This window comes from Dipodomys ordii, unplaced genomic scaffold, assembly GCF_000151885.1.
Source record: "Dipodomys ordii isolate 6190 unplaced genomic scaffold, Dord_2.0 Scaffold386, whole genome shotgun sequence".
Taxonomy (NCBI): domain Eukaryota; kingdom Metazoa; phylum Chordata; class Mammalia; order Rodentia; family Heteromyidae; genus Dipodomys; species Dipodomys ordii.
The window spans coordinates 82,913-107,612 of NW_012267602.1; the positions used below are offsets into that span (position 1 = coordinate 82,913).

The 24,700-nt window shown below is 42.0% G+C and overlaps 2 protein-coding genes across 2 annotated transcripts in view; one reads left to right on the top strand and one right to left on the bottom strand.

The window, feature by feature from the left end:
- Nucleotides 1-15,348: 15,348 nt before the first annotated feature.
- Nucleotides 15,349-24,700, bottom strand: part of LOC106001740 (carboxyl-terminal PDZ ligand of neuronal nitric oxide synthase protein-like) — a 134,072-nt gene continuing 124,720 nt past the window's right edge. Inside the window, exons 9-10 of the mRNA XM_013036732.1 lie at nucleotides 17,901-18,228; nucleotides 15,349-17,200 (exon numbers count right to left, since the gene is read on the bottom strand). Of these exons, the coding sequence (XP_012892186.1) occupies nucleotides 16,702-17,200; nucleotides 17,901-18,228 (827 nt within the window). The 3' untranslated portion in view covers nucleotides 15,349-16,701. The remainder of the gene's footprint in view (nucleotides 17,201-17,900; nucleotides 18,229-24,700) is intronic.
- Nucleotides 23,933-24,700, top strand: part of LOC106001741 (chromosome unknown open reading frame, human C1orf111) — a 3,439-nt gene continuing 2,671 nt past the window's right edge. Inside the window, exon 1 of the mRNA XM_013036733.1 lies at nucleotides 23,933-24,035. Coding sequence (XP_012892187.1) covers nucleotides 23,933-24,035 — 103 coding nt within the window. The remainder of the gene's footprint in view (nucleotides 24,036-24,700) is intronic.

Consider the following 24,700-nt stretch of genomic DNA (forward strand, 5'->3'; position numbering starts at 1 on the left):
GCAATGATATAAAACTTACAAACCCAGGAGAAAAAAAAACCCTCAGATGTTCCCCCAAGAATTAGGTGAGCATTTTACTATGCCCATTCCTGGTGTACACTGGCAGAGAGAACTCTAAATACTCAGCCACCCAAGGCCCAGATCTGCCCTTCAACCTCACCTTTTCCCTCCACTTTCTTGTCTTTTCAATCATATCTAGAGCTTAGAGCAAGCTCCAGAAAATAACAATTATTCTGAGGAAAGCTTACCAGTGGTAAATATAGATATTTGGTCCTAGAAAGTAAGACTTAGCTTCTACAAGAACTCTCCATTTTTATTTTTTGTCAGTCATGGGGCTTGGACTCAGGGCCTGGACGCTTTCCCTGAGTAGTATTCTACCACTTTGAGCCACGGCTTCATATCTGGTTTTCTGGTGGTTAATTGGCAGCAAGAATCTCACAGACTTTCTTGCCCAGGCTGGCTTCCTCAGATCTCAGCTTCCTGAGTAGCTAGGATTACAGGCATGAGCCACCAGTGCCTGGCCAAGAACTCTCAATTTTGCCATAAAAAAGCTCTCAGTGATACTCTAGTCTTTGAAGATATCACTTTGATTTCTTTGTACCTGTGTTCCTTTTCCTTGAGGGGGATTGATTGATGTGACTTCTAGGTGTCCAGTCTCATAGATGTCCTTTGTTTCTCTCCCTCCAGAGAACAATGATTATGTGGATGTCTTGCCTTGAAGATATGAAGACAAAACAAAACAAGTTAGATAAGAGATGAAGCACAGCTCAGGGTGGCAACCACTTCTCTTACAGGTGCAGGTCTGGAATGCCAAATTCTAATGGACAGTTGAGACTCTTCAGGTCTGAATAACTGAAAAATCTTCTGTCTAGTATCCCCAGAAAAGTCACTTCCCATATCATTGTTGACTCCCTGGCATATACTGCAAGATGTTCTAAGTCCCTCTTCACTTGTCCCTCTTCTTTTGTGGAATGGAAGAGCTGAGCCTATTCTCCAGAACTTGCCAAAGGTCAAGGAGAGACAGCATGGTTGCCATTCTCCTTTTGACAGGTCAATCATAAGGGTAGCCTCAAACAAAGAAAAGAGCATTCAGGAACAAATTCAGAGCTGTGAGTTCCAGTCCTGTGGGTTTGTGATTTTTGGACAAACCACTCCCTTTCTCTAGGTCTGCTTTGATTATCTATGAGTGGGTTGGCAGAGTGATATCTACTAGCCCAGTCTCTGTGTTATGCCTGGTTGGGTCAGTTGGAGTTGGGGAATCCAGGACTGATAGAAATGCAGCAGATAAGGTCTCAGCCTCCTACACAGCCAACACCTTCTCTGCACTGCCTGTTCTGGGTCTAGGTCCTGGAAAGGGTCATGACTCACTCACTCATGCTCCCTTCCTCCATCTGCCTGGGTTATTCTCCCTCTACTCTCTTCTAATTTTGATCTTCCTGCCAAATATTGCCCTGGACACTTTTTCTGATTTTGCCAATTCCACTTCAGCAGCAGGGATGTGGTTCTGTAAGCTGTATATTTGTGGGTATAGTATTTTTAATTTAAAGACATTCTCCTATGGGCGCTCTTGTAACCTCCTATATTCTAAGTGCCATAAGAGCATGGCTGAGTATTTTAGAGACTCCAGTATGTAGAAATATTTGCTGTGTAGGACAGTGCCCCATTCTTAGGAATTAGTGATTAGAAGCATGTTTCCAAAGGATTGATTGGTTTACTTCTACGACTTCAAGTTTTTCTTCTAGTTCCAACTGTTAATTAAAACATTGCTAGAGGCCAAGCCTGATGGTGCACATCTGTAAACCCAGATACTTAGGATCAGAGGTGGATCAAGATTTTAACACTGTCTCAGCTATATTGCAAGGCCTTATCTCAGAGAGAGAGAGAGAGAGAGAGAGAGAGAGAGAGAAACAAAAACAGAGACAGAGAGAATAAAGAAAGAGAGGAGAACAAGAGAAGAGGGGAGGAGGAGAGGGGAGGGAAAAGGAGGGGAGGGAAGTAAGAGGGGAGGAGGGGAGAGGAGAGAAAAGGGTAGAGTAGGGAGGGGAGCAGAGAAAACAGGGAAGGGGAGGGGAAGAGAGGGGAGGGGAGGGGAGAGAAGAGGGGAGGGAAGGAGAGGGGAGGGGTGGGGAGAGAACTATTTTGGAATATAACAAGTTTTATGCTCTTTATCTTCAAACTTTAATTATTCATTTTATCCCCCTGATTTTGATTCTGTTGTTTTCCCATAAATTATTTTGTCAGTTATAAATACTAAAATTTGTTCTCTATTTTTAGTTATTTTTTGAAAATTATTGTTTGGGGGCAGTACTGGGCTTTGAATGCAAGACCTTGTACTTGTTAGGTAGGCACTCTACCACTGAGCCACATCTCTAACTAATTCTCTTAAGTACTGAAGCTTTTTATCCATACTTCGTGTTTACTCCAGTGGCTTCCAGTAGTCAGGAGAGTGGATACTCCTGTATTCATCCTGATGTTTCAGGGGTTAATATGTCATAGGGATTTAAGCATATCATTTGTGGTAGGGTTTTAACAGTCTATTTTATAACTGCCATCCAAAATGTTCTGAAACTTTACTGTGAATCTTTTTCTTTTATTTTCATTCATTCTCTTCATTTTCATTGCACTGTAGAGATAAGTTACATAAAATGAATAAAATTATCAATTTTATCAGTACAATACACTGTAGGTTCACTTTAATATGTGAGATAATGTTTTTCTTTTTCTCTTTTCTGCAATAAAATGAGGATTACCAATTCCTTGAAATTCTTTAGTACTTAAGATTTTATACATTTGAGTTTGAGGCTCTAGTAAGGAAAGAGAAGTGTTTCATTGCTATTTCAATATCTTTAAAACATTGGTTTATTCAACTATTTTACCAATATTGACTTTTTTATTTTTCATAAACTTATTTTGTTTAAGCTACCATACTAGTGATGTATAGGTAATAATATTTTTAATACTCTAGTTGTGACTATAATCATATCTCCTTCATGTCTGATTACATTGTTATATTGATTTGTCTTTCTTACTCTGCCATTCCCATTTTAACTAGTTTGAGATTTTTTTAAACAAATATTATTCTGGCGTTATTGGGGTTTGAGCCTAGGACCTCTGATTGCCAGGCAGGCATTCTACCACTTTCGTCCTTTCTGCTTTAAGTATTTTTCAAATTTCTGCAGGGGCCTGCCTGGATTGTGACCCTCTTATTTATACTTCCAGTGTAGCTTGGATAAAAGGTGTGTACCACCAAGTCCAACTTTTGTGGATTGAGATCAACATCTCCAACTATTTTCTGATATATAATTTAAAATTCTGATTATCTACTCCTTTTGGATTCTTTATCATTTAACAGTAAACTATGGAAACAAGTACCAATCCTTCCTTCTTTTCTTTTCTTTTTTCTTTTTCTTTCTTTTTTTTTTTTTCTGTTGTGGGGCTTGAACTCTGGGCTCAGGAGCTGTCCCTGAGCTCTTCAGCTCAAGGCAAGTGCTCTACCACTTAAGCCACAGCACATCTGTTTTTCTGATGGTTAATTGGAGATAAGAGTCTCACAGACTAGGATTGAAGCCTAGTCTTAGCTACTCAGGAGGCTGAGATCTTATGATCACAGTTCAAAGCCAGCTCAGGCAGAAAAGTCCATGAGACTCTTATCTCCAATAAACCACTCAGAAAACCAGAAGTGGAATAGTGACTCAAGTGATACAGCGCTAGCCTTGATCTGAAGAGCTGAGGGACAGTGTTCAGACCCAGAGTTTAAGCCCCATCATCGACAAAAACAAAAAACAAAAGCAAAAACAAAATACATTCTCCTGTCTTTGTCTTTATGCAAAAATAGTTTCTGTGGAAAGTTTTTGTATTCTTATAATTTTTTTAGAGTTCTCATTAAAAAGAACTCTTTTGCTACTCTACTTGAGTAGAAAATCTTTCTGAGTAGCAAATATTTTTCTTTTCTTTTCTTTTTCATTTTTTTGTTGGCTATGGGGCCTGGGCACTGTCCCTCAGCTCTTCAACTCAAGGCAAGCACTCTACCACTTGAGCCACAGCGCCACTTCTGGCTTTTTCTGCTTATATGATTCTGAGGAATCAAACCCAGGGCCTCATGCATGCAAGTCAAGCACTCTACCAGTGAGCCACCTTCCAGCCCCGCATTTTTTTAACTTTTAATGTATTTTTTTTGTTATTAAGGTATTGTACAGAGGGGTTGCCATTTCACAACTCAGGTAATGTATGTTTCTCTTTTGGACAATGTCACCCCTTCCTTCATTTTCTCCCAGTTTCCCCCTCCTGTCCATGCCCACAAGTTACATAGTTTATTTTCTACATAGTATATACTGAATGACATGATTACATTTGTTCACCCTTCCTCTTCCCTTTCTGTGACTACCTCTTTTTGTAACCAATCCAAAGCAGAAAAATACAAATGAAAAGCACAAACTGTGAGAGCCCAAAAAATCCAGGCTGTGAGACCCCCTAAAAGGATTAGGAGTTTGGAATGCCTTCTCCCAATACATGCTCAGAATGATGAGAATTTTCCTAAAAGGCTTAATGGGAACTCAGATTCCACTATTAACTGTGTGGGAGCCTATAGGTAGACTTAGGTTTATGCAAATTATAGGCTGTTTACTATTTAGTCCTCCTTTCAGAATAAGAAGGTCAATTGTATACAAAATATTGTCATATGTTTAAGTTTGTACCATACTTCCTTGCACAAGACCAATAAAAACCTTGGTTAATGGAACCTTGGGATCTGTTGTGGTGGAAGTCTACAGGTCCCCTGGTACCCCAAACCTCAGTTCCATGGTCTGGTCTGGTCTCTGTTACTGTGTTACTCCTGGTTGCGGCAGGTTGCAACAACACAAAAACACCACCACCATCAACAACAACAACAACAAAACATGATTCTGTTTCCTAGAACTCATTTTTATAATAGTATTTTACATGTTCAGAAGATTTATGCTTTTGGGTTCCTCCCATTCTAGTATTCTCCTTTGGTCTGGCTGAGTGTGAATGTTGCATATAGGTTATTATGTCCCATTATATTTTAGATCTAGCTTCCACATATGAGGGATACATACATCATTTGCCTCTGAGCATGGCTTACCTCACTTAACATGATTTGTTTTAGGTTCACCCATTTCCCTGCAAATGAAATAATCTTGTTCTAATGGATGAGTAATATGTATATATACTATGTATGTGTGTATATGTGCTATATTTTGTGGATCCACTCATCTACTCTAGGGTATCTGGGCTGTGTCCATAATTGGGCTATTGTGAATACAACAGCAATGAACATGGTATGTTGGCTTTATGGCTTTATGACTTGTAACATTCTGGGTAGATACCCAGGAGTGGTATGGCTGGTTCAAAGAGAAATTCTGTTTAGTTTTTTTGTTTCTCTTTATATAATATATATATATATATATATGTATATATGTATAGTAAAAATACTGTACAGAGGGTTACAGTTACATGAGTAGGGTAATGAGTACATTTCCTATTGAGCATTGTTACTTCCTCCTGTTGTTTTTCCTCTACCATCCCTTCCCTCCCCGTCTCCCCACTATGTTTAGTTTTTTGAGGAACCTCCAAACTGCCTGCCAGAATAAATGTATCAGTTTTGAATGTACCTTTTCCCCCACATCCCCACCAGCATTTTTGGTTGTTTGAATTATTGATGGTGGACAATTTAACTAACTGGGATGAAATGGAATCCCAAAGCTGTTTTTTTTTAGATTTTAAATTTTTATTGTAAAGGTGATGTACAGAGGGGTTACAGTTACATGTCAGGTAATGAGTACATTTCCTTTTGAGAAGTGTCATCCCTTCCCTCATATTTTCCCAGTTTTTCTCCTCCTGACTTCCCTCCCCACAAGTTGTATAGTTCATTTCCAACATAGTGTTTAGTAGGTTTCACTGCTGAATTGGTTCACCCTTTGTCCCACAATTTCTGTGCTTTCCCTTCCCCTCCCCAAATCTGATAAGCTTAAATACAAGACAAAGGGTACAGAAATATTTAAAAAAAAACAGCAACAGAAGGGAATAAACCAAAGAAAAAAGGAGAGGAGGAGGAGGAGGAGGAGGAGGAGGACAGAACCACAAACAGTATAGAAAATCTATTGCCTCCATTTCTTGGAATATATATACACAATGGAATTCTAGGCTTCCATCAGAAAGAATGATATTGTCCCATTCATAATAAACTGGAAAGATTTAGAAAAAATTATACAAGCAAAGTAAGCCAGACACAGACACATAGGCTTCATGGTTTCCCTCATTTGTAATAATTAGAATATGTCTATAAATCTACAAGTAAACTTGATGGATAGTAAAAGACAAATAATTACACCTGGACATGATTAATTAAACAGCAGTCTAAACATTCACACAGTGAAAACAGGAGGATATTCTCAGGAGAGGATCTCAAGGGCTCAATAGCTATGTGCATATGCTCAGTTGTTTTGATTTGCATTTCCTTTATGGCCAGGGATATTGAGCATTTCCTTATGTGTTTATTGGCCATTCTCGCTTCTTCTTCTGAGAAGACTCTTTAGCTCCATTGCTCATTTGTTGTTTGGTTAGCTAGTTTTGCTGGGGGTTAGTTTTTTGAGTTCCTTGAGTATTTGGGATATTAGGCCTTTGTCAGATGTATTGCTAGTAAAGATCTTCTCCCAATCTGTTGGCTTTCTAGTTCAGTAACTATGTCCTTTGCTGTGCAGAAACTTTTCATTTTGATATAGTCCCATTTTTTTTTAGTTTATCTCCTATTTACTGTGCCCCTGGGACTCTTTCAAAAAATTCCTGCTTCTACCTACAAGTTCTAATGTTTCTCCTACTCCATCTTGCAGTAGTTTTGTTTCAGGTCTGATATTGAGGTCTTTGATCTACTTTGACTTGATACTAATACATGATGACAAAGAGGGAGCCAGTTTTAGTTTTCTACATATGGATGCCTAGTTTTTCCAACACTACTTATTGAAAAGGGTCTTTATTCCACTGTACATTTTTTGGCACCCTTGTCAAATATCAGATAACTTTTAAGTATATGGCTTTATGTCTGGGTTGTCTAGTTTGTTCCATTGAACTTTGGGCCTATTTTTGTGCTAGAACCAAATTGGTTTTGCTATTATAGCTCTATACTAGAGCTTAAGGTCTGGAGTTGTGATACTATAAGGATTGCTTTCTTTGCCTAACATTTTGCATTTTCATATGCTTCATGTCTTTATTTTTTAGACTTTAGGCTCTAGATATTTTTAATGATCACTAAACTACATACTAAATTTAATGTTTTTCTTTAAATTTATTTAAGCAATATAAAAATGTTAAACCACTGTGACTATCGATTATCACTTATTGCATAAGTTCCTCATCAAAATGTCCACTGTAAACTGGATTTCTCTCATAACTAATATTTTTTTTCCTTTTCTACTGTTTACTGCAGATTTTTAGAAATATCTTAAATTTTATTTTAATGTCTCTAATTGTGATTTTTTCTTCTTTATTCTGTTTGAAACTCTAAATGTCATTTCACTCTCAGGATTTCAATCTTCACTTTTGGAGACGTCATTCTTTTCACAAAGGCTTTCTTCCTTTTTGTTTTCTGTCTCCATTTGGAATTTCTAGGTAATAAATGCCGTTTCTCTTATTCCTGCCTGTTTTGAATGATCTTATGGAAAATACAAGTCTCTCTAAAAAGAGATAGTATGTATTTCACAAATTAATGTTACTAAATGTTCTAATATTACTAATGTACTAATATACTAATGTTACTAAATGTCCTAAATGTTCCTTTTGAAGAAGCAACCAGAAGCTGCAATGCCTAATTCTACCCACTAGATGTCAGACATTCATTAAGAACATTGGAGCCTCTATTTTTTTTTTTTCCCCAAGCACTATGGTAGCCATAAAACCTGAAAAAATCCTTTGACCGGTATTTTCCAAACTACTCACCTCCCAACTGAAGTTTATTCTCCAGTGTCAATAACGGGATTAGTTCATGAGCCAGCCTTCCCTGAGTTTGCAGGAGAAGCACTCCTGCTTCCTGTCTCCCCTGCAAGCCGAAATTCTTGCAGATTCTTTCCAAAGCCCTTGAAAATGAGTAAGTTCAGGAGGAACTGTTGTCATTGTTGTTACTTATGGTAGTGACTGTGGATAGATGACTTAAAATCTCTAAAGCTCTCTGATCACACCCATCTAGACAATAACAGTGACTGACTCCATAGACTCATTGAGGGATTCAGGGAAATGATGCTGGCACAGGGTGTGTGTGTGTGTGTGTGTGTGTGTGTGTGTGTGTGTGTGTGTGTCCTTCGTTGTTTCTTCTTCTGCAAAATGTGGAAGCTAGGGAATAGGGCTCTAAATTCTCATTCTGCATGAATATTCAGTGTTCAATGAACTTTCATTTATCCTTGGAGTAGGCCAAATCCACAAAGTTTTTCTGGACCATGAAAAGTTCTGTAATTATTTGTAAGTCTGGTGTATGAAATGGAAATAAAGGAGAGCCATAGGTGGGAAAGAAGATTGATTCTTGGATCTGGAATCAGAGGCCTTCTAGGCTAGTTTTAGTTCTGCACTCTGTGTGTGTGTGTGTGTGTGTGCGCGCGCGCGCACACACGCGCGTGCGCACACACGCACGTGCGAGCGTTGGACCTGGGGCTTGAACTCAAGGCCTTGGACACTATCCCTGAATTTTTTTTTTGCTTAAAGCTAGCACTCTGGAGCCACAGCTCCACTTCCAGATTTTTTTTATTTTTTTTATTTTTTGCTGGTAAATTAAGAGGTGAGAGTCTTATGGACTTTGCTGCCTAAGCTGGCTTCAAACTTTGATCCTCAGATCTTAGCCTCCAGAATAGCTAGGATTATAGGTGTAAGCCACCAATGCCCAACTTAGTTTTGCTTTTCTTTTCTAAATAAGTATTAAGGCTCATTTATAAATTGGAACTAAAATGCCTCCTCAAAATATATGAGGATTAATAAAATCATTAAGATCTCTTTGAATAGAGTAACATATTATTTGTATCTGAAAATGGGCCTAATATGGGCCCCATGCAGAGTTACTGAGAAAAGCAAAAGGGATCATGTATATAAGTTGATTAGGACAACGTCTAGTGTGTATAGAACCTTTGAAGTTAGAATGACACAGCAAATAATAGCAATGCCTAGGATGGTATACTATAATATTAAGAACTGAAGCTCAGGACTAGGCTTGGTTATGCATGCTTGTGAAATGCATGCATTCCAGCTATCCAGGGAAGCAGAGGGAAGAAGATTGTAGTCCAAGGCTTGAGCAAGAAATACAACACCATATCTCTATCTATCTATCTATATCAAAAAAGATAGAGGAAAGAAAGAAAAAGAAAAGAAAAGATGGGTCATGGCTCACGGGATAGAATGCCTGTCTAGTAAGTATGAAGTCCTGGGTTCAAACTCAAACTCTTAAAAAAAATCTTACCTGGTGTCGGTGTCTCAAACCTGTAATTCTACTCAGGAAGCTGAGATCTGAGGATTGCAGTTTGGCACCAACCTGGGCAGGAAAGCCTATGAGACTCTTATCTCCAATTAATCATAGAAGAAGCCAGAACTGGTGCTGTGGCTCAAGTGATAAGAACGCTAGCCTTGAGCAAAAAGGAACCCAGGCACAATGCCCAGGCCCCAAGTTTAAGCCCCAGGACTGGCAAAAAATAAAATAAAATAAAATCTTGGATGTTGTACATTGTAAGGCAGCTACCAAAGGCAAGCTACCTTAGTTAGTTGTTTATATTGTGAGAAGGCACAGAGAGGCTGTTTGGGAGCAGAGACTCTAAGGCTTATTGCTGGTGTACCCCAGTTCCACACATTAAACATTGAACATTGATTTAGTTCAGATCAAGTCCCTGTGACATGCCAGGCTCTGGAATAGGCACTGAAGACTTGGAGAAGATAGCATGCTCTCTGCAGAGTTGCTCAGAGATTGGGGGAGAGACATATCACATAGCAAGCAGGTGCCATGATCGAATACAAGATACAGGGAAGTGAAATAAGGGTGAGGTGGGATCTGAGAGGAAGGTAATCTGAGCTAACATTTGAAGGATGAATTAGCATAGTTTGTCAAAGTCAGAAGAAAGGAGGGGAGTGTGGGCCCAGGCAGATGCACTGCCTTGTATTCTACTGTGTGGAAACAATTCTGAGCAGTTTGGGGGTCCCAAGTTTCTGGAGCAGATAGGCAGTAGTGGTCAATGGAGCTAGCAAGACAGGCTAGGATGGCTGAGGGCAATCTAGATAGCAGAGAAGCCCTCTTATCAGATGCCTCACTGGGGCTTCCCAGCAAGACCCCCAGCCTGGTGATGTGCACCACCTACAGGGTCATTGATTGATGAGGGAGAGGCACAGGCAGGACCACTGACACTAGCTTCATCTTCAAGTTGTATTAAATATGAAGTCACTTCTTAGATGGCCTAAACAGCCTCTGCAGGAGACATATTCCTAGAAATGTCATACCTTGGCAAGGATTAAGGAACATTTTCCAAGGCCTGCTAATTGATCTTGATGAAAACGAGTCAGGACAGAAACTGAGTAATAGACAATAGCAGAGTTTGCCTGGTACCAGGAGATGGCCAGTAAAGTAATATAAAATGGGTAGTAAAGATGTAGGCCTCTCTGGTCTCCTGCAATGGTGTCTATCCATTGCAGGATCAGGACACAGAGGGAGCTTGTCCACTATCCTGAAGCCCAAAGCCTTCCACAGAACTGTTGGATTCATCCATCTCAAAAGGCCAGGCTGCTCCTTTCACTCCTTTATATTACCTAAACTATCCCCAACCATTCCCCAAGCCACAGAAAGGTGTTGTGAGTTGGTCTGTGGTCTAGGCTGAATACTCAGATATGCTTAAACATCAGACCAAGTCAACCAGAGTTACAGAAGAAACCCAAACCTAGAAAAGGTAAGGGAACAAGTAGGGAGGATGCTTTCAGGAAGAAGGTAGCTAAGCAGATGGCACAAGAAACAGCTGACCATACACATACACACATACACACACACACACACACACACATACACACACACACACACACAGTTGCTGTTTGTTGGGGGGTTGCTTTTTTATTATTATTTCTTTCATCTACTGCAAAGGAAAAAAAAACCCTGACAATATTTCCTGCTCTATATAACTGACAGATTGCTTCCCAGGGCTCCGTGAGAGAATGTAGCCTGGTGTGCATGAATTGGCCCTTAAATATTTCTTCAAGCTCACATCTCTGTCTAGTTAATAACCAAGTGTCTGGGGGGTACAGCTTCCCCAGGATCCTTTGAGCTGGACTATTTATCATGGCAGCAGCTGGAGATAAGCTAGACACAAAGAGGATTTGTATCTCAAGAGGGTCAGTCTCTAGACACAGTAAGTGGAGGAATTTTCTCATTAATAGGAAATCAGTGGCAGAATCTGAGTTTTATTGCATACCCCCAGTGCAAATGACAGAAAGGAGGGAGGAGGGTTTAGAAGGGGGTAAAGAGCTCCATGGTGCTTTCACTAGATGGGAGGTGAAAGACATAAATAGCTTTGGCTCTTATGAAATTTTCTAGGAGATGGCAGGGAGGGAGTCCATCTACAAGAACTATCTGGACTTTATTTGCTCCCACTGCCACAGGAGAGCTACAGTGAGGGACACTTGAGGGTGTATCCTAAATCTGAGTAGCCACAGTGAGGGACATTGGAGGGTGTATCCTAAATCTGAGTAGGCCCAGCAGAGAGTATTGCTGAGTTAATGAATTATAGGGGATCCTTAGGGCCAATGTCTGAAAGAGATTGCTGTGTTATCACCACAGTCAGGCTGTGTTTGGGACACTCAGTGTCAAGGGAATAGACAGAGCAGAAACAGTCCAAGCACAGAGAATTCTAAGACATTCCCAGGATTCACTCACCTCAAAGGAGTCCAAAGCCAGAGAGAAAACTGGTCAAGAAGAATCTCTCTGGGTTTACAATCATAGATTAGTTAATTCCACAGACTTTGAATATTAACTGTGGCTCACTAGCAGGAATACAGACATTGGGAATTAAGTGGGTTTCCAGGCTGCCTCTGGTTGTCAATTTTCTCTAACACCTGCTGTAAGCCCAAAGGAAATGACCACTGTCTTAGTTGAAATGAACTGCCAGTGTTCTGGTATTTCTGCTGCTCTAACGTATCTTGTTAGCATAACACCTGGAGGGCAGGTATGATGGCATCCTCACCCACTGTCAACAGGGTGAGAGAGGTTCCTGTCTCACTTCTCACCAATGTCACCATGGTGCCATGGACAATACTTAACTTAGCTCATGGCAGGGAGAAGCTAGGACATAGCATCTGGATAAATGCATCTTTGCCCTCCGTTTCTAGACTGGCGGCTCAGCTTACAACATAGTATTGAACACTACACACACACACACACACACACACATTTCTACAATTCAAAACTGCCTCAAATTTTTATTTTCTTTTACAATTTTGTATAAGTAACAGTATTGTATAATGATGGGAAAGGAAGGCGTGTTACAGGCACATTGTATACCTGAATTGACTATAGAAGCTGATCCCAAAGCCATCCAATAGGCAAGGAAGCCTGTAGAATGGTCACTGGAACACATACTTCAAGAAAAAGGTTGCCAGTATAAGTATTTTCAATGTCTGTTCCAATGCATAGAATATACCAGATTGTTACTCCTGCTTTCCCAGACTACTGTGCTGCATCCTACTGTAGAACAAGCAGACTTAGAGACAGCCCAGTTGTTCTTTTCACACTACCTCTGAAGAACTCTCTGTGGGAAATGGGATAAGGATGTTGGTGCCAAAGACACCTGAGACACAGAGTAGGGAGTCCCTGTATCCTGTCTGGACTGATTAAATCCATGCCCTGGCAGTCATGATGGCAAATGTGAGGGCTAGGCAGAAAAGGTTCCCTCTTTTCCCTTATAAGGAAATTAAAGGTCTAGCCAATTCTCATCTATGAGTTCTCTAGATCCTAGGATCTTACATAGGGTTGAGACAGCAGTGGGGTAGAGCATTCTCCGCCAGTATTATCCAAGCCACGTTTTCTTAGTAAGTGAATAGCAAAGCTGTCCCAGTGCAAGGGAGCCATAGGAGCAATTTCCCAGAATTCCGTAGCTCTGGGTATTTTGCTGACACTTACTGATGCTTCTGATAGCTACTCTGGTCCCTCTTGGGAAGAATGAACATACTTGAACACACACCCCAACCCTTTCTAGGTGGAAGGGGTTGTAGCCTAGAGGACGATCCACTGAGCGTCTGCATTTCCTCTTGGCTTCTTCCCAAGGAGGGTCTTTCCTGTGCACATCATGTTGATGTCCCTGAAGCAGCCACAGATCACGACACTCTCACACTGGTCCACCATTCTGGGACACAAATGATGGCATATCATAAGTCATTTTTCTCCAATGGGTCTCAATTTAGAGGTCTGTTAGCAGCACCCATCTTCCTCATGTTTCCATCTCCCTCAGTTTCTCACCTTCCAGGTTCACAAAGCAAAATGCCAATGTTCTCCACCCAACCAGCCAGCCTCCAGGAACCCCTACTCCCTGTCAGTCAGGAAAAGAAAAACACATGGCCAGCAAATGCAACCGAATCATTTTATTATGCAATTTCCTTCTACCAGAACATCTCTAAAAATATAAATATGAACTCTCTAAAAAATACTCAGAATAGATCTGAAATCTTCCTTTTCCAAACTGGGGCCAAACGTATTCTTTAAAATCTGATGGATTACAAACGTGTGACTTCCTGTCACCCAGGCATGACATTCACAGATTCCTTTCTTTCTGCACAGGAGGCCATCATCTTCCTGTTAGATTCTGGAAGCTCACTTTGAAACCTATCAGAATAAAGCTACTGGCTAAATGTCTAGAGTGAGGTTGAGGAGAAACACAGCGATAGGACTCCAAGGGCCCAACTTCCTTAAGTTGGCCCTCCCTGAAGACAATGAAGAGAAATAAAGGCTCTTCATTTCTTATTTCTCTATCCTTACATGGACTGAGATGCCTGAAGACCAAGCTGACAGAGAAACTAGACTCAGCAGGATGGTTTCATAGGGTACTGGCTGACATGCTGCAATCAGAGTATAGAGGTGTACAAGAAAGCAAGTGGAGCTTCTGATGGAAGAGGGGGTCTGAGTTGAGGTCATCAGCAGGATTAGTAGCTTGCTTGGCCCTGGGCAGTACTTCATCCCTGGCCCTAAGCAGTATCTGCAGCATCTAGGACAGGATTCAGTGCTAGATGGTCTCCCAAGGTGACAGTATTATACCCACAGCAGGGGGATGACTGGGACATAGGCAGCTAGAAGTTGGTACAGGATTCCATGGTACCTTATTTAGTTTCACAGCCATGAGTCTGAAGTCCACCTGGCAGCAGTCCTATGCCAACCAGGTGAAATCCCTTGGCTAATCTTGCCTCTGAAGGCCAGAACTCCAGTAGCAGCCTGGGTGCTTTAAGCAATCCTGTTACCGTCTGTGCTGTGGCTACTTTACCATCTGGTCTTTGGGGACCAGTAGCCTCAGACTGCAGGTACCTGCTGACTTTCTGATATTGTCAAAGAAGTAAATGGACTGTGTCCAGTGGAGAGCTCCAATGATGCTGGGCATGTTCTTTGATGGTGCTTAGAGTGGGCTTAGCTGAGTGTTGGGGGTAATTTCCCACATCATTAGGAAATTTCACAAGACATCAAATGCTCCTCTACAAATACAGGGTCAGATAGCAATTATCCTCAGGATTTTCCTAGAGGAAGGCAGGACCCACACATGGGGTTATCGCCTTGCTTACTACACCAGGCCTGCCTGCACAAATCCTTATCTGAGGAAAAGAGATAGGCCTTAGTATGAGGCACCTGGCCAAGCCTTGCTTTTGAGGCAATGGAAGACAGAGTCACAGAGAAGGGGGTGAGAGGACAGAGACAAGGCTGAACTACTGATGAAGCAAGAATGCAAAAAAGGCATCCACATCTGAGGGAATCCTCAGTTCTGGAAGAGTTAGCATAGATGGTTTATGTCACAGAGGTGGTGGGTAAGGGAGCAAGGGCTCAGGAATGAGGAACTGAGAGTGAGTCCTGGAAGTCCCAGAGCTTATGGGAAGCCAAATAATGAGCAGAAAAGGGAAAGTTGCAGGCATCACAGCAAGAAGACAACAGCTATTGATCCCTTGTTTAAGAAAAGGGATATTGGACTAGGAATTTGGCTCAGTGGTAGAGTGCTTGCCTAGCATGCATGAGGCCCTGGGTTTCATTCCTCAGTACCACATAAACAGGAAAAGCCAGAAGTGGTGCTGTGGCTCAAGTGGTAGAGCACTAGCCTCGAGCACAGAGAGGCTCAAGGATAGTGCCCAGGGCCTGAATTCAAGCTTCAGGTCTGGCAAAAGGAAAAGGGAAAGGGATATTGTCTTCTTGCAGCAAAAGACCCTCTTGGTTGGGACCACCATAGGGTCTCCTGGCCACAGGAAGACAGGACAATAGACCTCCTAGTAGGAGCACAAAAGCAGGTTAACTAAGGAGGGCAGGAACCAGTTAAGGGAGGGTGAACCTTGTCAGTTCCTTAAACAGATTCTGAGGGCAGAAGCAGAGAAGTAGCATGTATTTCCACAAGGAGAGGGAAGGCAGAGGTCCCTCCAGGGAGGCCCAGCACTGCAGGAAACTCAGGCAACTTCTAACATAAGCACAAAGCACCTTCCACTTAATGAAAAGTGCTTTGTCTCCACAATTTTCATCTCATTCCAGTCTCTCATGTGTTCTGGCTGTGGGACAGTCCTGAGGAGGTTTTCTCATCTCGAAGGACACACTGCACTGTCCTGACTACTCCCTTTTCCATGACCTCCACTCCTGACTCTTATAGAACCACACAAACTTTCCTGTGTTCTCCTCTCAGAACAATATCAAAGCAACATCAAAACATACTCTGCTGCTTCTACTGGGGCTGCCTAGCTATGTACGTACACACACACACACACACACACACACACACACACACACACACACACACACACACACAGTCTGATGGGCCCTTCTATGCTGAAACTGCAGGATAATTTGTTACATCATCTTCCCAAGTGCCTCTTCCATCAGGGGACCTATAACTGTATGAGGAAAGCCTTGAGAATCCTGGGTCACAGTATTCACACCTTGGTGAAGCCATTAAGGCCTCAGGTTTGGTAAGTACCTCTTCTGGCCTTACCCCATGACAGAGGAAAGACAGCAACCAGGATCCTGTATCCTCTTGGGACCAGGAGGAGTAAGGCTGGGTTATGATCAAGGCTTTCCAGGCCAGGCCCCATCATCAAGCCAAGCCCATCATTCCTTGCCCAGACTGTACCCCCTAATGCCGAAGGCAAGGAATCCAGACGTAGGAGAAAAGAGTAGGTAGCATAGAGGAGATAGGCACAGAGAGTTCCTAGGCGAGCCATCATCCCAGGCTGGTGGGCCTTCATTCATTTCCAAGAGCCAAAAGCTGCAGTCAATACCAAAGAGCTCCCAGAGGTGGCATTCCTGTCCTTTTTGCCATTCTTCAGACAGACTTTTTAACTAGGACTACCCATGTACTTCTGGCTCTGAAACATCTTGAACAGAAAGTGGGTTCTCAGCTGATATCTTGTACAAGGAAGACAAAGGGTACACGGAGCTGGGGCAAGGGCCCATGTGTGCAATGGAGGGGAATGAAAAGGGAAGAGGATGTTCAACAGGAAAGACAAAACGCTCTACTCAAAGGACAGAAGGTCTGGGTGAGAGCCCTCATTGTCAAGGCTGGAGGTTCGTGACTGAGGAGGGGGACTGTAGTCTTCCCAGGACTCTGCCAGGCTCATGGGGCTCAAACTGAGTTTGAGGCCATTCCTCCCAATGAGGCCAGGGGAGGAGGCTCTTCTGTGCTCAGCTACCTTGATTTTGGATTCATCCTGGTTGTCCTTGTTTATCAGGTCAGGGACTGACCTGGATACCTCACCATTAGTCAGATCATTGCCCCTATCACCCAGTTTCATGGTAGTCTCTGGTTGTGAAGTGTCTTCCACTGGGACAGGCTGGGCAGTGGCAGAGGAGTCCTGGGACTGCCCAGGTGGCAGGTCTGTCCCATACTCTAGACTGCTCAGGACAGGCTGTGATGAAATCAGCATGTCCTGGGTGGTCTTCAGGGCACGCGGGGTCCGCTTCCTGGTTATGGGAGGTGGTGGATCCAGCCGAGGGAATGTTTCTTGGACTGACCTGTAAAAAGGATGGAAATAAACATACATGCTTTACAGACGTAAGACACAAGTCCACATTACATTCTTTCTTCTCTTACTCCAACTGGATCTTTGACCCCTCTACTCAATGAGCACTTCACCCCTTGGGCTCTGGTTCTCGGCTTAGGAAGTACATTTTAGCAATTGCCCTTTGGGATCACCAGGGAGCTGTGTCAGCTCAGAACCTATGCAGTGAGTCCCACAGAGAGCATCCCCACTGAGGACCATGTGTTCAGACCAAGGCTTCGAAAGGACCTGCAGCAAGGAGATAAAAAAAAAATTACAGCCTTCTTCCTCCCTTCCCAGTGAATATGTAGTATGAGATAGTGGTTCTCAGGAAAATCTATCTGGGGAGCTTCAAGGCAACACTTGGGTTCGAAGCCAGCTCTTACTTTACCTCTCTGAACTTGAGTAACCTGGACTGTGTGAGTATGAGATAAAAGGATACATTGATTATATGGCTCAGAGCTAAGGCTGTAACAGCTGTTACACAGGCATTCCTTTGGTTATGTATTGTTATGGAGGTTGTTGGTGACTTCCATGAACATGATCCATCCTTTCATTTTTCTCCACTTCACAATTTCATAGCTACTCCTCAGGGAAGTTCACCTCTGGACACATAGGAGTTTGTTCATGTATCTACCTCTTCAAGTGGGATATTGAGTGGGTGTGAAACTCACTTTTCATCCTCCAGCCAGGTCCCTGATGCTACATCAGCTACACCAGCCAGCTGGGCCTCTGCTGTCTTGTTGATCTCCATCACACCCACACTGCCAATGCTTGAAGGTTCTTTTCTTCGCAAGAGGTCATTGACTTTGGCCCCCATGGCTTTTCCCAGGTTCTTCAGGTGCTGGCTGCTGCCAACCCTGAGTCCTGGCTCTCCAGGCTCTGCAGAACTCAAGGTGGCAGAGCTGGGGGCCAGAGGCCTAGACAAGTGGGGGAAGGAATGGCTGGACTGCAGCTTTGGAGTGAGAGCTGTGTTCAAATTCTCAAACATGCTGTGGTCCACTATGCACAAAGGGAAAAAGAGAAAAGCATTTCAGTAGAAGGAAATAGGTCTTTGAGCCACAACACTTCAATTTTTCTCTCTTTACACTTATTCTCAAGTTGGGAAACATTCAAGAGAGTGCCAGCAATGGTACTCTTGAACTTCCTAGGGAAGTTTTCCTGGTGGGACATGGGACTAGAAATTCCAGTTCTGCCCTACCCAAGTTAATCAGTGACATACTCAAGTCATAAAAAGGTGAACTTATTCCTTTAAGTCAATCTCCCTGACTGACTCCCTTTACTATGGGATCAGCAGGATCATGGAAGTAGGGATAAAATGAGGATGAAACAATGAAATATGACCTTTCCCACTGCTGTATGCACATGCTAAGCCCCAACTGAGGTTCTGGAGCAGGAACTTGTGCAGAGATAGCAAGCCACAAAAGTAGCACATTTCCCCATGAAAATGAGCCAGCAGTTCCTGGTTTGGTACTTTGGAGAGCAGGCTAGCTTACATGCAGAGAGGCAAGCTGCTGGATCATAACCAGATTGTGCAACAGACAGGTGTTTGCTGTCAGTGAAGCAGGAGATCCTGACAAACTCTAGCTCACTTAGTCCTTAATGAAAGGGGTCATGGAAGATTGCTATTTCTAGATGAGGAATGGACTGTGAGTCCTGAGGCCACACTAATAATTACTGGTAGGCTAGAACTAGAACTTGGGTCATCTGAGATCAGGGTTTTTTCTATTGCTTAGATCATAGGAAAGCTATGCAAATGTATCTAGAACATGGTCCTTCTCTCTGAGATCTCTCTTTGGCTTGAATAATTAACCCAAAGACTGGGTATAGAACTATTAGGTTGTTTGTAAGGAAGAAGCTATGCCGTGTTCATCTTTGTTGTTTTAGAATCTAGCCTGGCTCTGGTGTACAGCAGGTACTCAGTTAGTATCTTGAGTTTCATTATCCAAATCCATTTTCCAGATAGACAATTGCGGAGAACAAGATGGTAGGCCCAAGGTTTGCTGTTGAAAGGGATGGAACTCCAGGCTCTTTGCCATGTTCACATACTGGGCACCCTCTTCCTACCCCAAAACTCAGTTCAGTCATCAAGGTAGTCAGATCTACTTTGGGCCTTGAGACTGGCCTAGGATATCCATTTCAACTGATCCATTTATTCTTTCAGTCTAGGAAAAGAACATGTTACATTTTGGTTCCCTCTCTTTGTTGAAACCTTTTGCCAAATGTGTATTCTTGCTGAGCCTCTCCTAAGAAAACTGAGGTTAGGGTATCCTCCTGCTTTTGTTGGATCTCAACATAAAGTAGTTCTGCCTTGCATCCTTGTGGTTAGCAGAGGCGTCCTGCATGGGCCAACCGCCAAAATAAGCCATTTCCAGGTGGCAGGGAGAAAGCCATAGGAAGAGGAATAGAGCTTTCACTGTGGCTTAGCCCCAAGATCTTGTTCTCTGTAACTGCTCTAGATCCATATGTAGGAGATGGAACCAGCAGAGTAGAGATTATGCCAGGAAACTTAGAAGACAGCATCCCTGAGACACAGGGCCAAGCTGGCTGAGCTGTAATGTATACCCACCATCCTAATAGGAGTTTCCAGTCCACCCCACAGCAAGCAGGACTACCAACTTCTGATTATTCTTCTAAGAGTATATCTTGCCATGCCATCCACTCTGGCACAATCTGTCTATTACATCTCATATATTTCTCATTTTCCTTACGCAAGTATTCTTTGCAAACAGGCAAAAATTATTTGGATATGAAAAAATTGCACTGTTGTCCCCAATTCTAAAGTTTCTGGATCACTAAGGAAAAGTAAATCCTAGGTTTGACGTTTCTATGGAGGTTTCCTTACGTTTTCAGAGCACATACATTCATTTTTAAAAGTGCAAGCACCAAAACCTCCTATTATTTTCAAAATACACTATAACAAATAACTTTTGGATGATATGGCATTTACCTGTATTCCTTGCTTTCTACTCTCCATAATGTAGTCTATAAAATGCACTGAGTTCTTAAGTAATGTAAAGGTAACCTCTCATGCTCTTTATCTACAGCAGCAAATCTACTTTGTCTCTGTAAGAAAATACTAAGCTTCTTAAGAGGTCACAGAAACCAGAGTGCCTTTTATTTTCTATGATGCCTAGCTTAGGGATCTTGAAAAATAGCAGGCATTTAATTGGTTGGTTTAATTTATTTTTTATATGAATTGTTAAACATTATTTGCATGATGAGCTAAGATATAGGGAAACTGTTCCCAAATCTATTTATATTTATAGAAACAATTCAGAATCTCTCTATGGGAGTGACTGTGGGGGTTGCTGAGGCCATATGAGAAACTCCTTTCTTCAGTGGACATCTAGACAGGACCTCCTCCATCTTCGTATCTGAGAGACAAGAAATGAGTTCCTTTCCTGTTGATGGTTTTAGTAACCCCTACACACTTTTCTCCTCCCTCAGGACAAGAGGTTTGGTGATTCCAAAAATAATGGTGATGGAAGAGAGTGAGATGACTAGATCCCAGCTGGGTGACTGTTCCAATAGCATTCCCCAACATGCACACACTCAAGCAAAGGGGGGCATCTGGGGACATAGTCATCCACAAGAAAGAGGGTATCTTACCTGTCCGAGAAAAGGGCTCGGAAAGCAGGTGGGAAACAAACAAGAGAAAGGCACATTTTATGTAGTGAACAACCATTTTGGAAGAGTCATTCTGTTTGGGCCACCATAATACACAAGATAGGATTATCATGCAAGACAGAGGCCCTACTACTAAAAGTGACCAGGTTCCAATAAACTCTTCAGAAATCAACCCAAAAATAAGGTTGTGACTTAAAAACTCTACAACAGACACTAATTCAGCCTCTTAAATCCTGACCCCTCAATTCTGTGTGTGTGTGTGTGTGTGTAGTATGTGTGTGTGTGCAGTACTGGGGCTTGAACTTAGGGCCCAAGTCACTGTCCTTTAGCTTTTATGCTCAAGACTGGTGCTCTTCCATTTGAACTACACCTCCACTTTTGGCTTTTTGTGGTTAACTGGAAATGAGTCTCACAGATTTTCTTGGCTGGGCTGATTTCAAACTACTATCCTTAGATCTCCACCTACTGAGTAGCTCGGATGACAGATGTGGGCCAGTGGCGCCGAACCTCCCTCAATATTATGAATATCTTTTGCATTGTTACTAGTTTGTGGGAGGGGGGATGGAATGTGATGGACTAAGGCAGAAAAAAAATTCTCCAAGTTCCATATGCATTTCACAAGTATATAACTTTCTCCAGGTAAAGCACTGGATTATAGCCCCTAAGACATTCATCCACTTCAACTCAGAGTCCAAATTAATACTTTAGGGAAACCAAGTAGCAGAGAATGTGTATATTATACAGGTAAACTGACAGAGGAGAGAATCAGAAATCACTAATCTTGACTCCCAGTTTCTCTACACCACAATTACACAAATGACTCTGCCAATACCTTCAGCAGTGCTATTCTAGCACATTCTAATGTTTTAAAGCAGGATATGAGAGAGGAAAGTCATGCTTTCCTGTTGTTCTTCAAATGTTTAGGTGGTGGGAATAAATACAGGTGAGAAGACAAGTCTGGCTGTTCTGGGCAGAAGCTGACACACAGCACCCAGACATTCTCCACATCACTTTCATAGGAGGGGAGGAGTAGGCTGTGTCTTTCCTTTCTAGCACAAATGTATCACCATTTAAATGTAAGGCTTGGCTTTGAATCTGTCATGATGATGTGGTTTGGGCAACTTCATGTTCTCTTCCAAGCTTCACAATCATTTTTCCCCATTTACTTGATATCCGACCAGTGCACTGGATTACCATATGGAAAGATGAAGCAGTTAGATGAAGCCCTGTTCAGTCCTGTTCTCCCCCAGCAAACTGACTTCAAATCAGTAAAATGGGGTGAGCCACCCATCTGCTGAAAAGAGCTAGTAGAAGTGGAAACAAAATCTGGTTCCTGTTCTCAAGAAATATATGTTCAAAATATATGTGAAAATCATATTTGTAACTTACCTTCAAATAGTTCAGATAGGAATTAAGTATACCTACTCACATATGGAAGAGGGGTATGATACAGAGTATATCAGCATATGAGAGTTCTTTGTATTCATTTTATTTCTGCAACTTTTTTTTTGTGGATTGTGCTTGGACTCTGGCCCTGTTCCTCAGCTCTTCAGATCAAGGCTAGCACTCTACCACTTGAACTACAGCAGCATTTCTGGCCTTTTCTGTTTATGTGGTGCTGAGGAATCGAATCAGGGCCTCATGCATGTAAGGCAAGCACTCTACCACTAAGCTACATTTCTAGCCCTTCAGAAATGTTTTTTTGCTAACCCCAGGGCTTGAACACAGGTCCTGGGTTCTGTCCCTGAGCCTCTTTGTGCTCAAAGCTAGCACTCTTATCACCTGCAGTGGCTTTTTCTAGGTAGTTTATTGGAGATAAGAAAATCACAGACTTTTCTGCCTGGGCTGGCTTTGAACCACAATCCTCAGATCTCTGCCTCCTGAGTAGCTAGAATTAAAGGAGCAAGCCACTGGTGCCTGGCTGTTTACTGTAAATTTTATAAATTTGAAATGATCTCCAAAATATAAAAAGTGTGCCCCAGACCAAACACAAAAGCAAACAAAACAGAACACAGTAATAGTAACTAAAATAAAACCACAAATAGAATTCTATGCCTCTATCAGAAAGAATGACATTGCCCCATTTGTTAGGAAATGGAAAGACTTGGAAAAAATTATATTAAGTGAAGTAAGCCAGGCCCAAAGAAACATAGGTCCCATGTTTTCCATTATTTGCAATAACTAGTATATGTCTGAGTCAAGCAGAAAAGGTCAGCTAAGTTGATGTTAGGGAAATGAACCCTAAGATATGTATTCAAATGTTTTTTTCTTTCATGTGATTGTTTCTAACACATTTATAAGATTATTTCTTTGTTGCTTTGTATGTCCCTCTCCCATGGTATAACCCCTGCTTTCACTGTATTTGATGTCAGTATAATTTGTGGAGGGGAAAGGAAAAAAAATCATAGGGATACAGGTGGACCCATTGCAACAATGAGATGTACAAGTCGTTACGTCGAAAACGAACTTTACAACTTTGGTGTTTGTGGAGGGGGAGGAGGATTGGGTCGGGGGGTGGGGGGAGGATGGGAAGAGGAAACAAAGGAGGAGGCTACAATGCTTGATAAGAAATGTACTCATTATCTTGCTCATGTAATTGTAACCCCTCTGTACAGTATTTTCACAATAAAAAAATATTTGGTGGCAGTGCTTAGGCAAATAGAGAAAAGCAAAAGAATCACTCAGACAGGATGGAGGCTCCCAGAAACAGGGTGGTGGTGGTGGTGGTAGTAGTAGTAGTAGACAACCAAGATGTTGGTGATGTCAAAAGTGATAATAATAAAGAACAAAAGATGCAGACAGCATCACCACTGTCACCTCTACTAAATTCTTCCTTCTCTCCAGGTATTCTCAGGCAGGACAGGTCACTGAGAAATGACAAGTCAAAACATCTTAAACAATTAAAACAAGAAAAGGAAAAAAATGTATACAAAAGACCACATCTACCTTTCTAGCTGGTGAATAGAATCATATGACCTTGTGATGTCAACTACACTTAGAATGTTTATTGTCCAGACAACCTGGCCAGCCTCTTGGGAGCAAGTAGGTGATTTCCATACTCTGCTGTGGTCAGAATATGGAGAACTTTTCACTCCTCAGCATCTCTGGACCTCGAATCTCTTCCTCTGTCTTAAACACATTTCCTGATATTGTGTCTCCTCATGCCACCAGCTTGCCAGGTAAACTCTGGTGTTACAAAGGAAGATGTGGGTTTTGTTTCTGAAATGTTTACTCATATTCTCTACCAGATCATGTTCAGTCTGTGAGTGAGACAGACAAACATTTAGAAAAAATAATTTTTCAAAATATTGCATTCTTGGTAAATTATTCTTGCAGTTCTATAACTTATGGCAAGGCAAAAATAGGAGAAACATTGTGGTCAAATTTATTTCTCCAAGAGTTTAGTGAAATTTCATAGTGGTAGCCTGTTGACATAAAGAGTTTTTCTTGGCCAAGTGCTGGTGGATCACTCCTATAATCCTAGCTAATCAGAAACCTGAGATCTGAGGATCAGCCAGATTTGAAGCCAGCCCAGGCAAGGAAGTCTTTGAGACTCTTAGCACCAATCAGCCACCAAAAATCTGGAAGTGAAACTGTGGCTCAAGTGATAGAGCTCTAGTCTTGAACAAGAAAGTTTAGGGAGAGTGCATAGACCCTGAGTTCAAGCCTCAGGACCAGCAAAAAGAAAGAAGGGGAAGGAGGGAAGGAAGGCAGGAAGGCAGGGAGGAAGGGAGGGAGGGGAGAAAAAGAAAGAAAGGAAGACAGACAGACAGAAAGAAAGAAAGAAAGAAAGAAAGAAAGAAAGAAAGAAAGAAAGAAAGAAAGAAAGAAAGAAAGAAAGAAA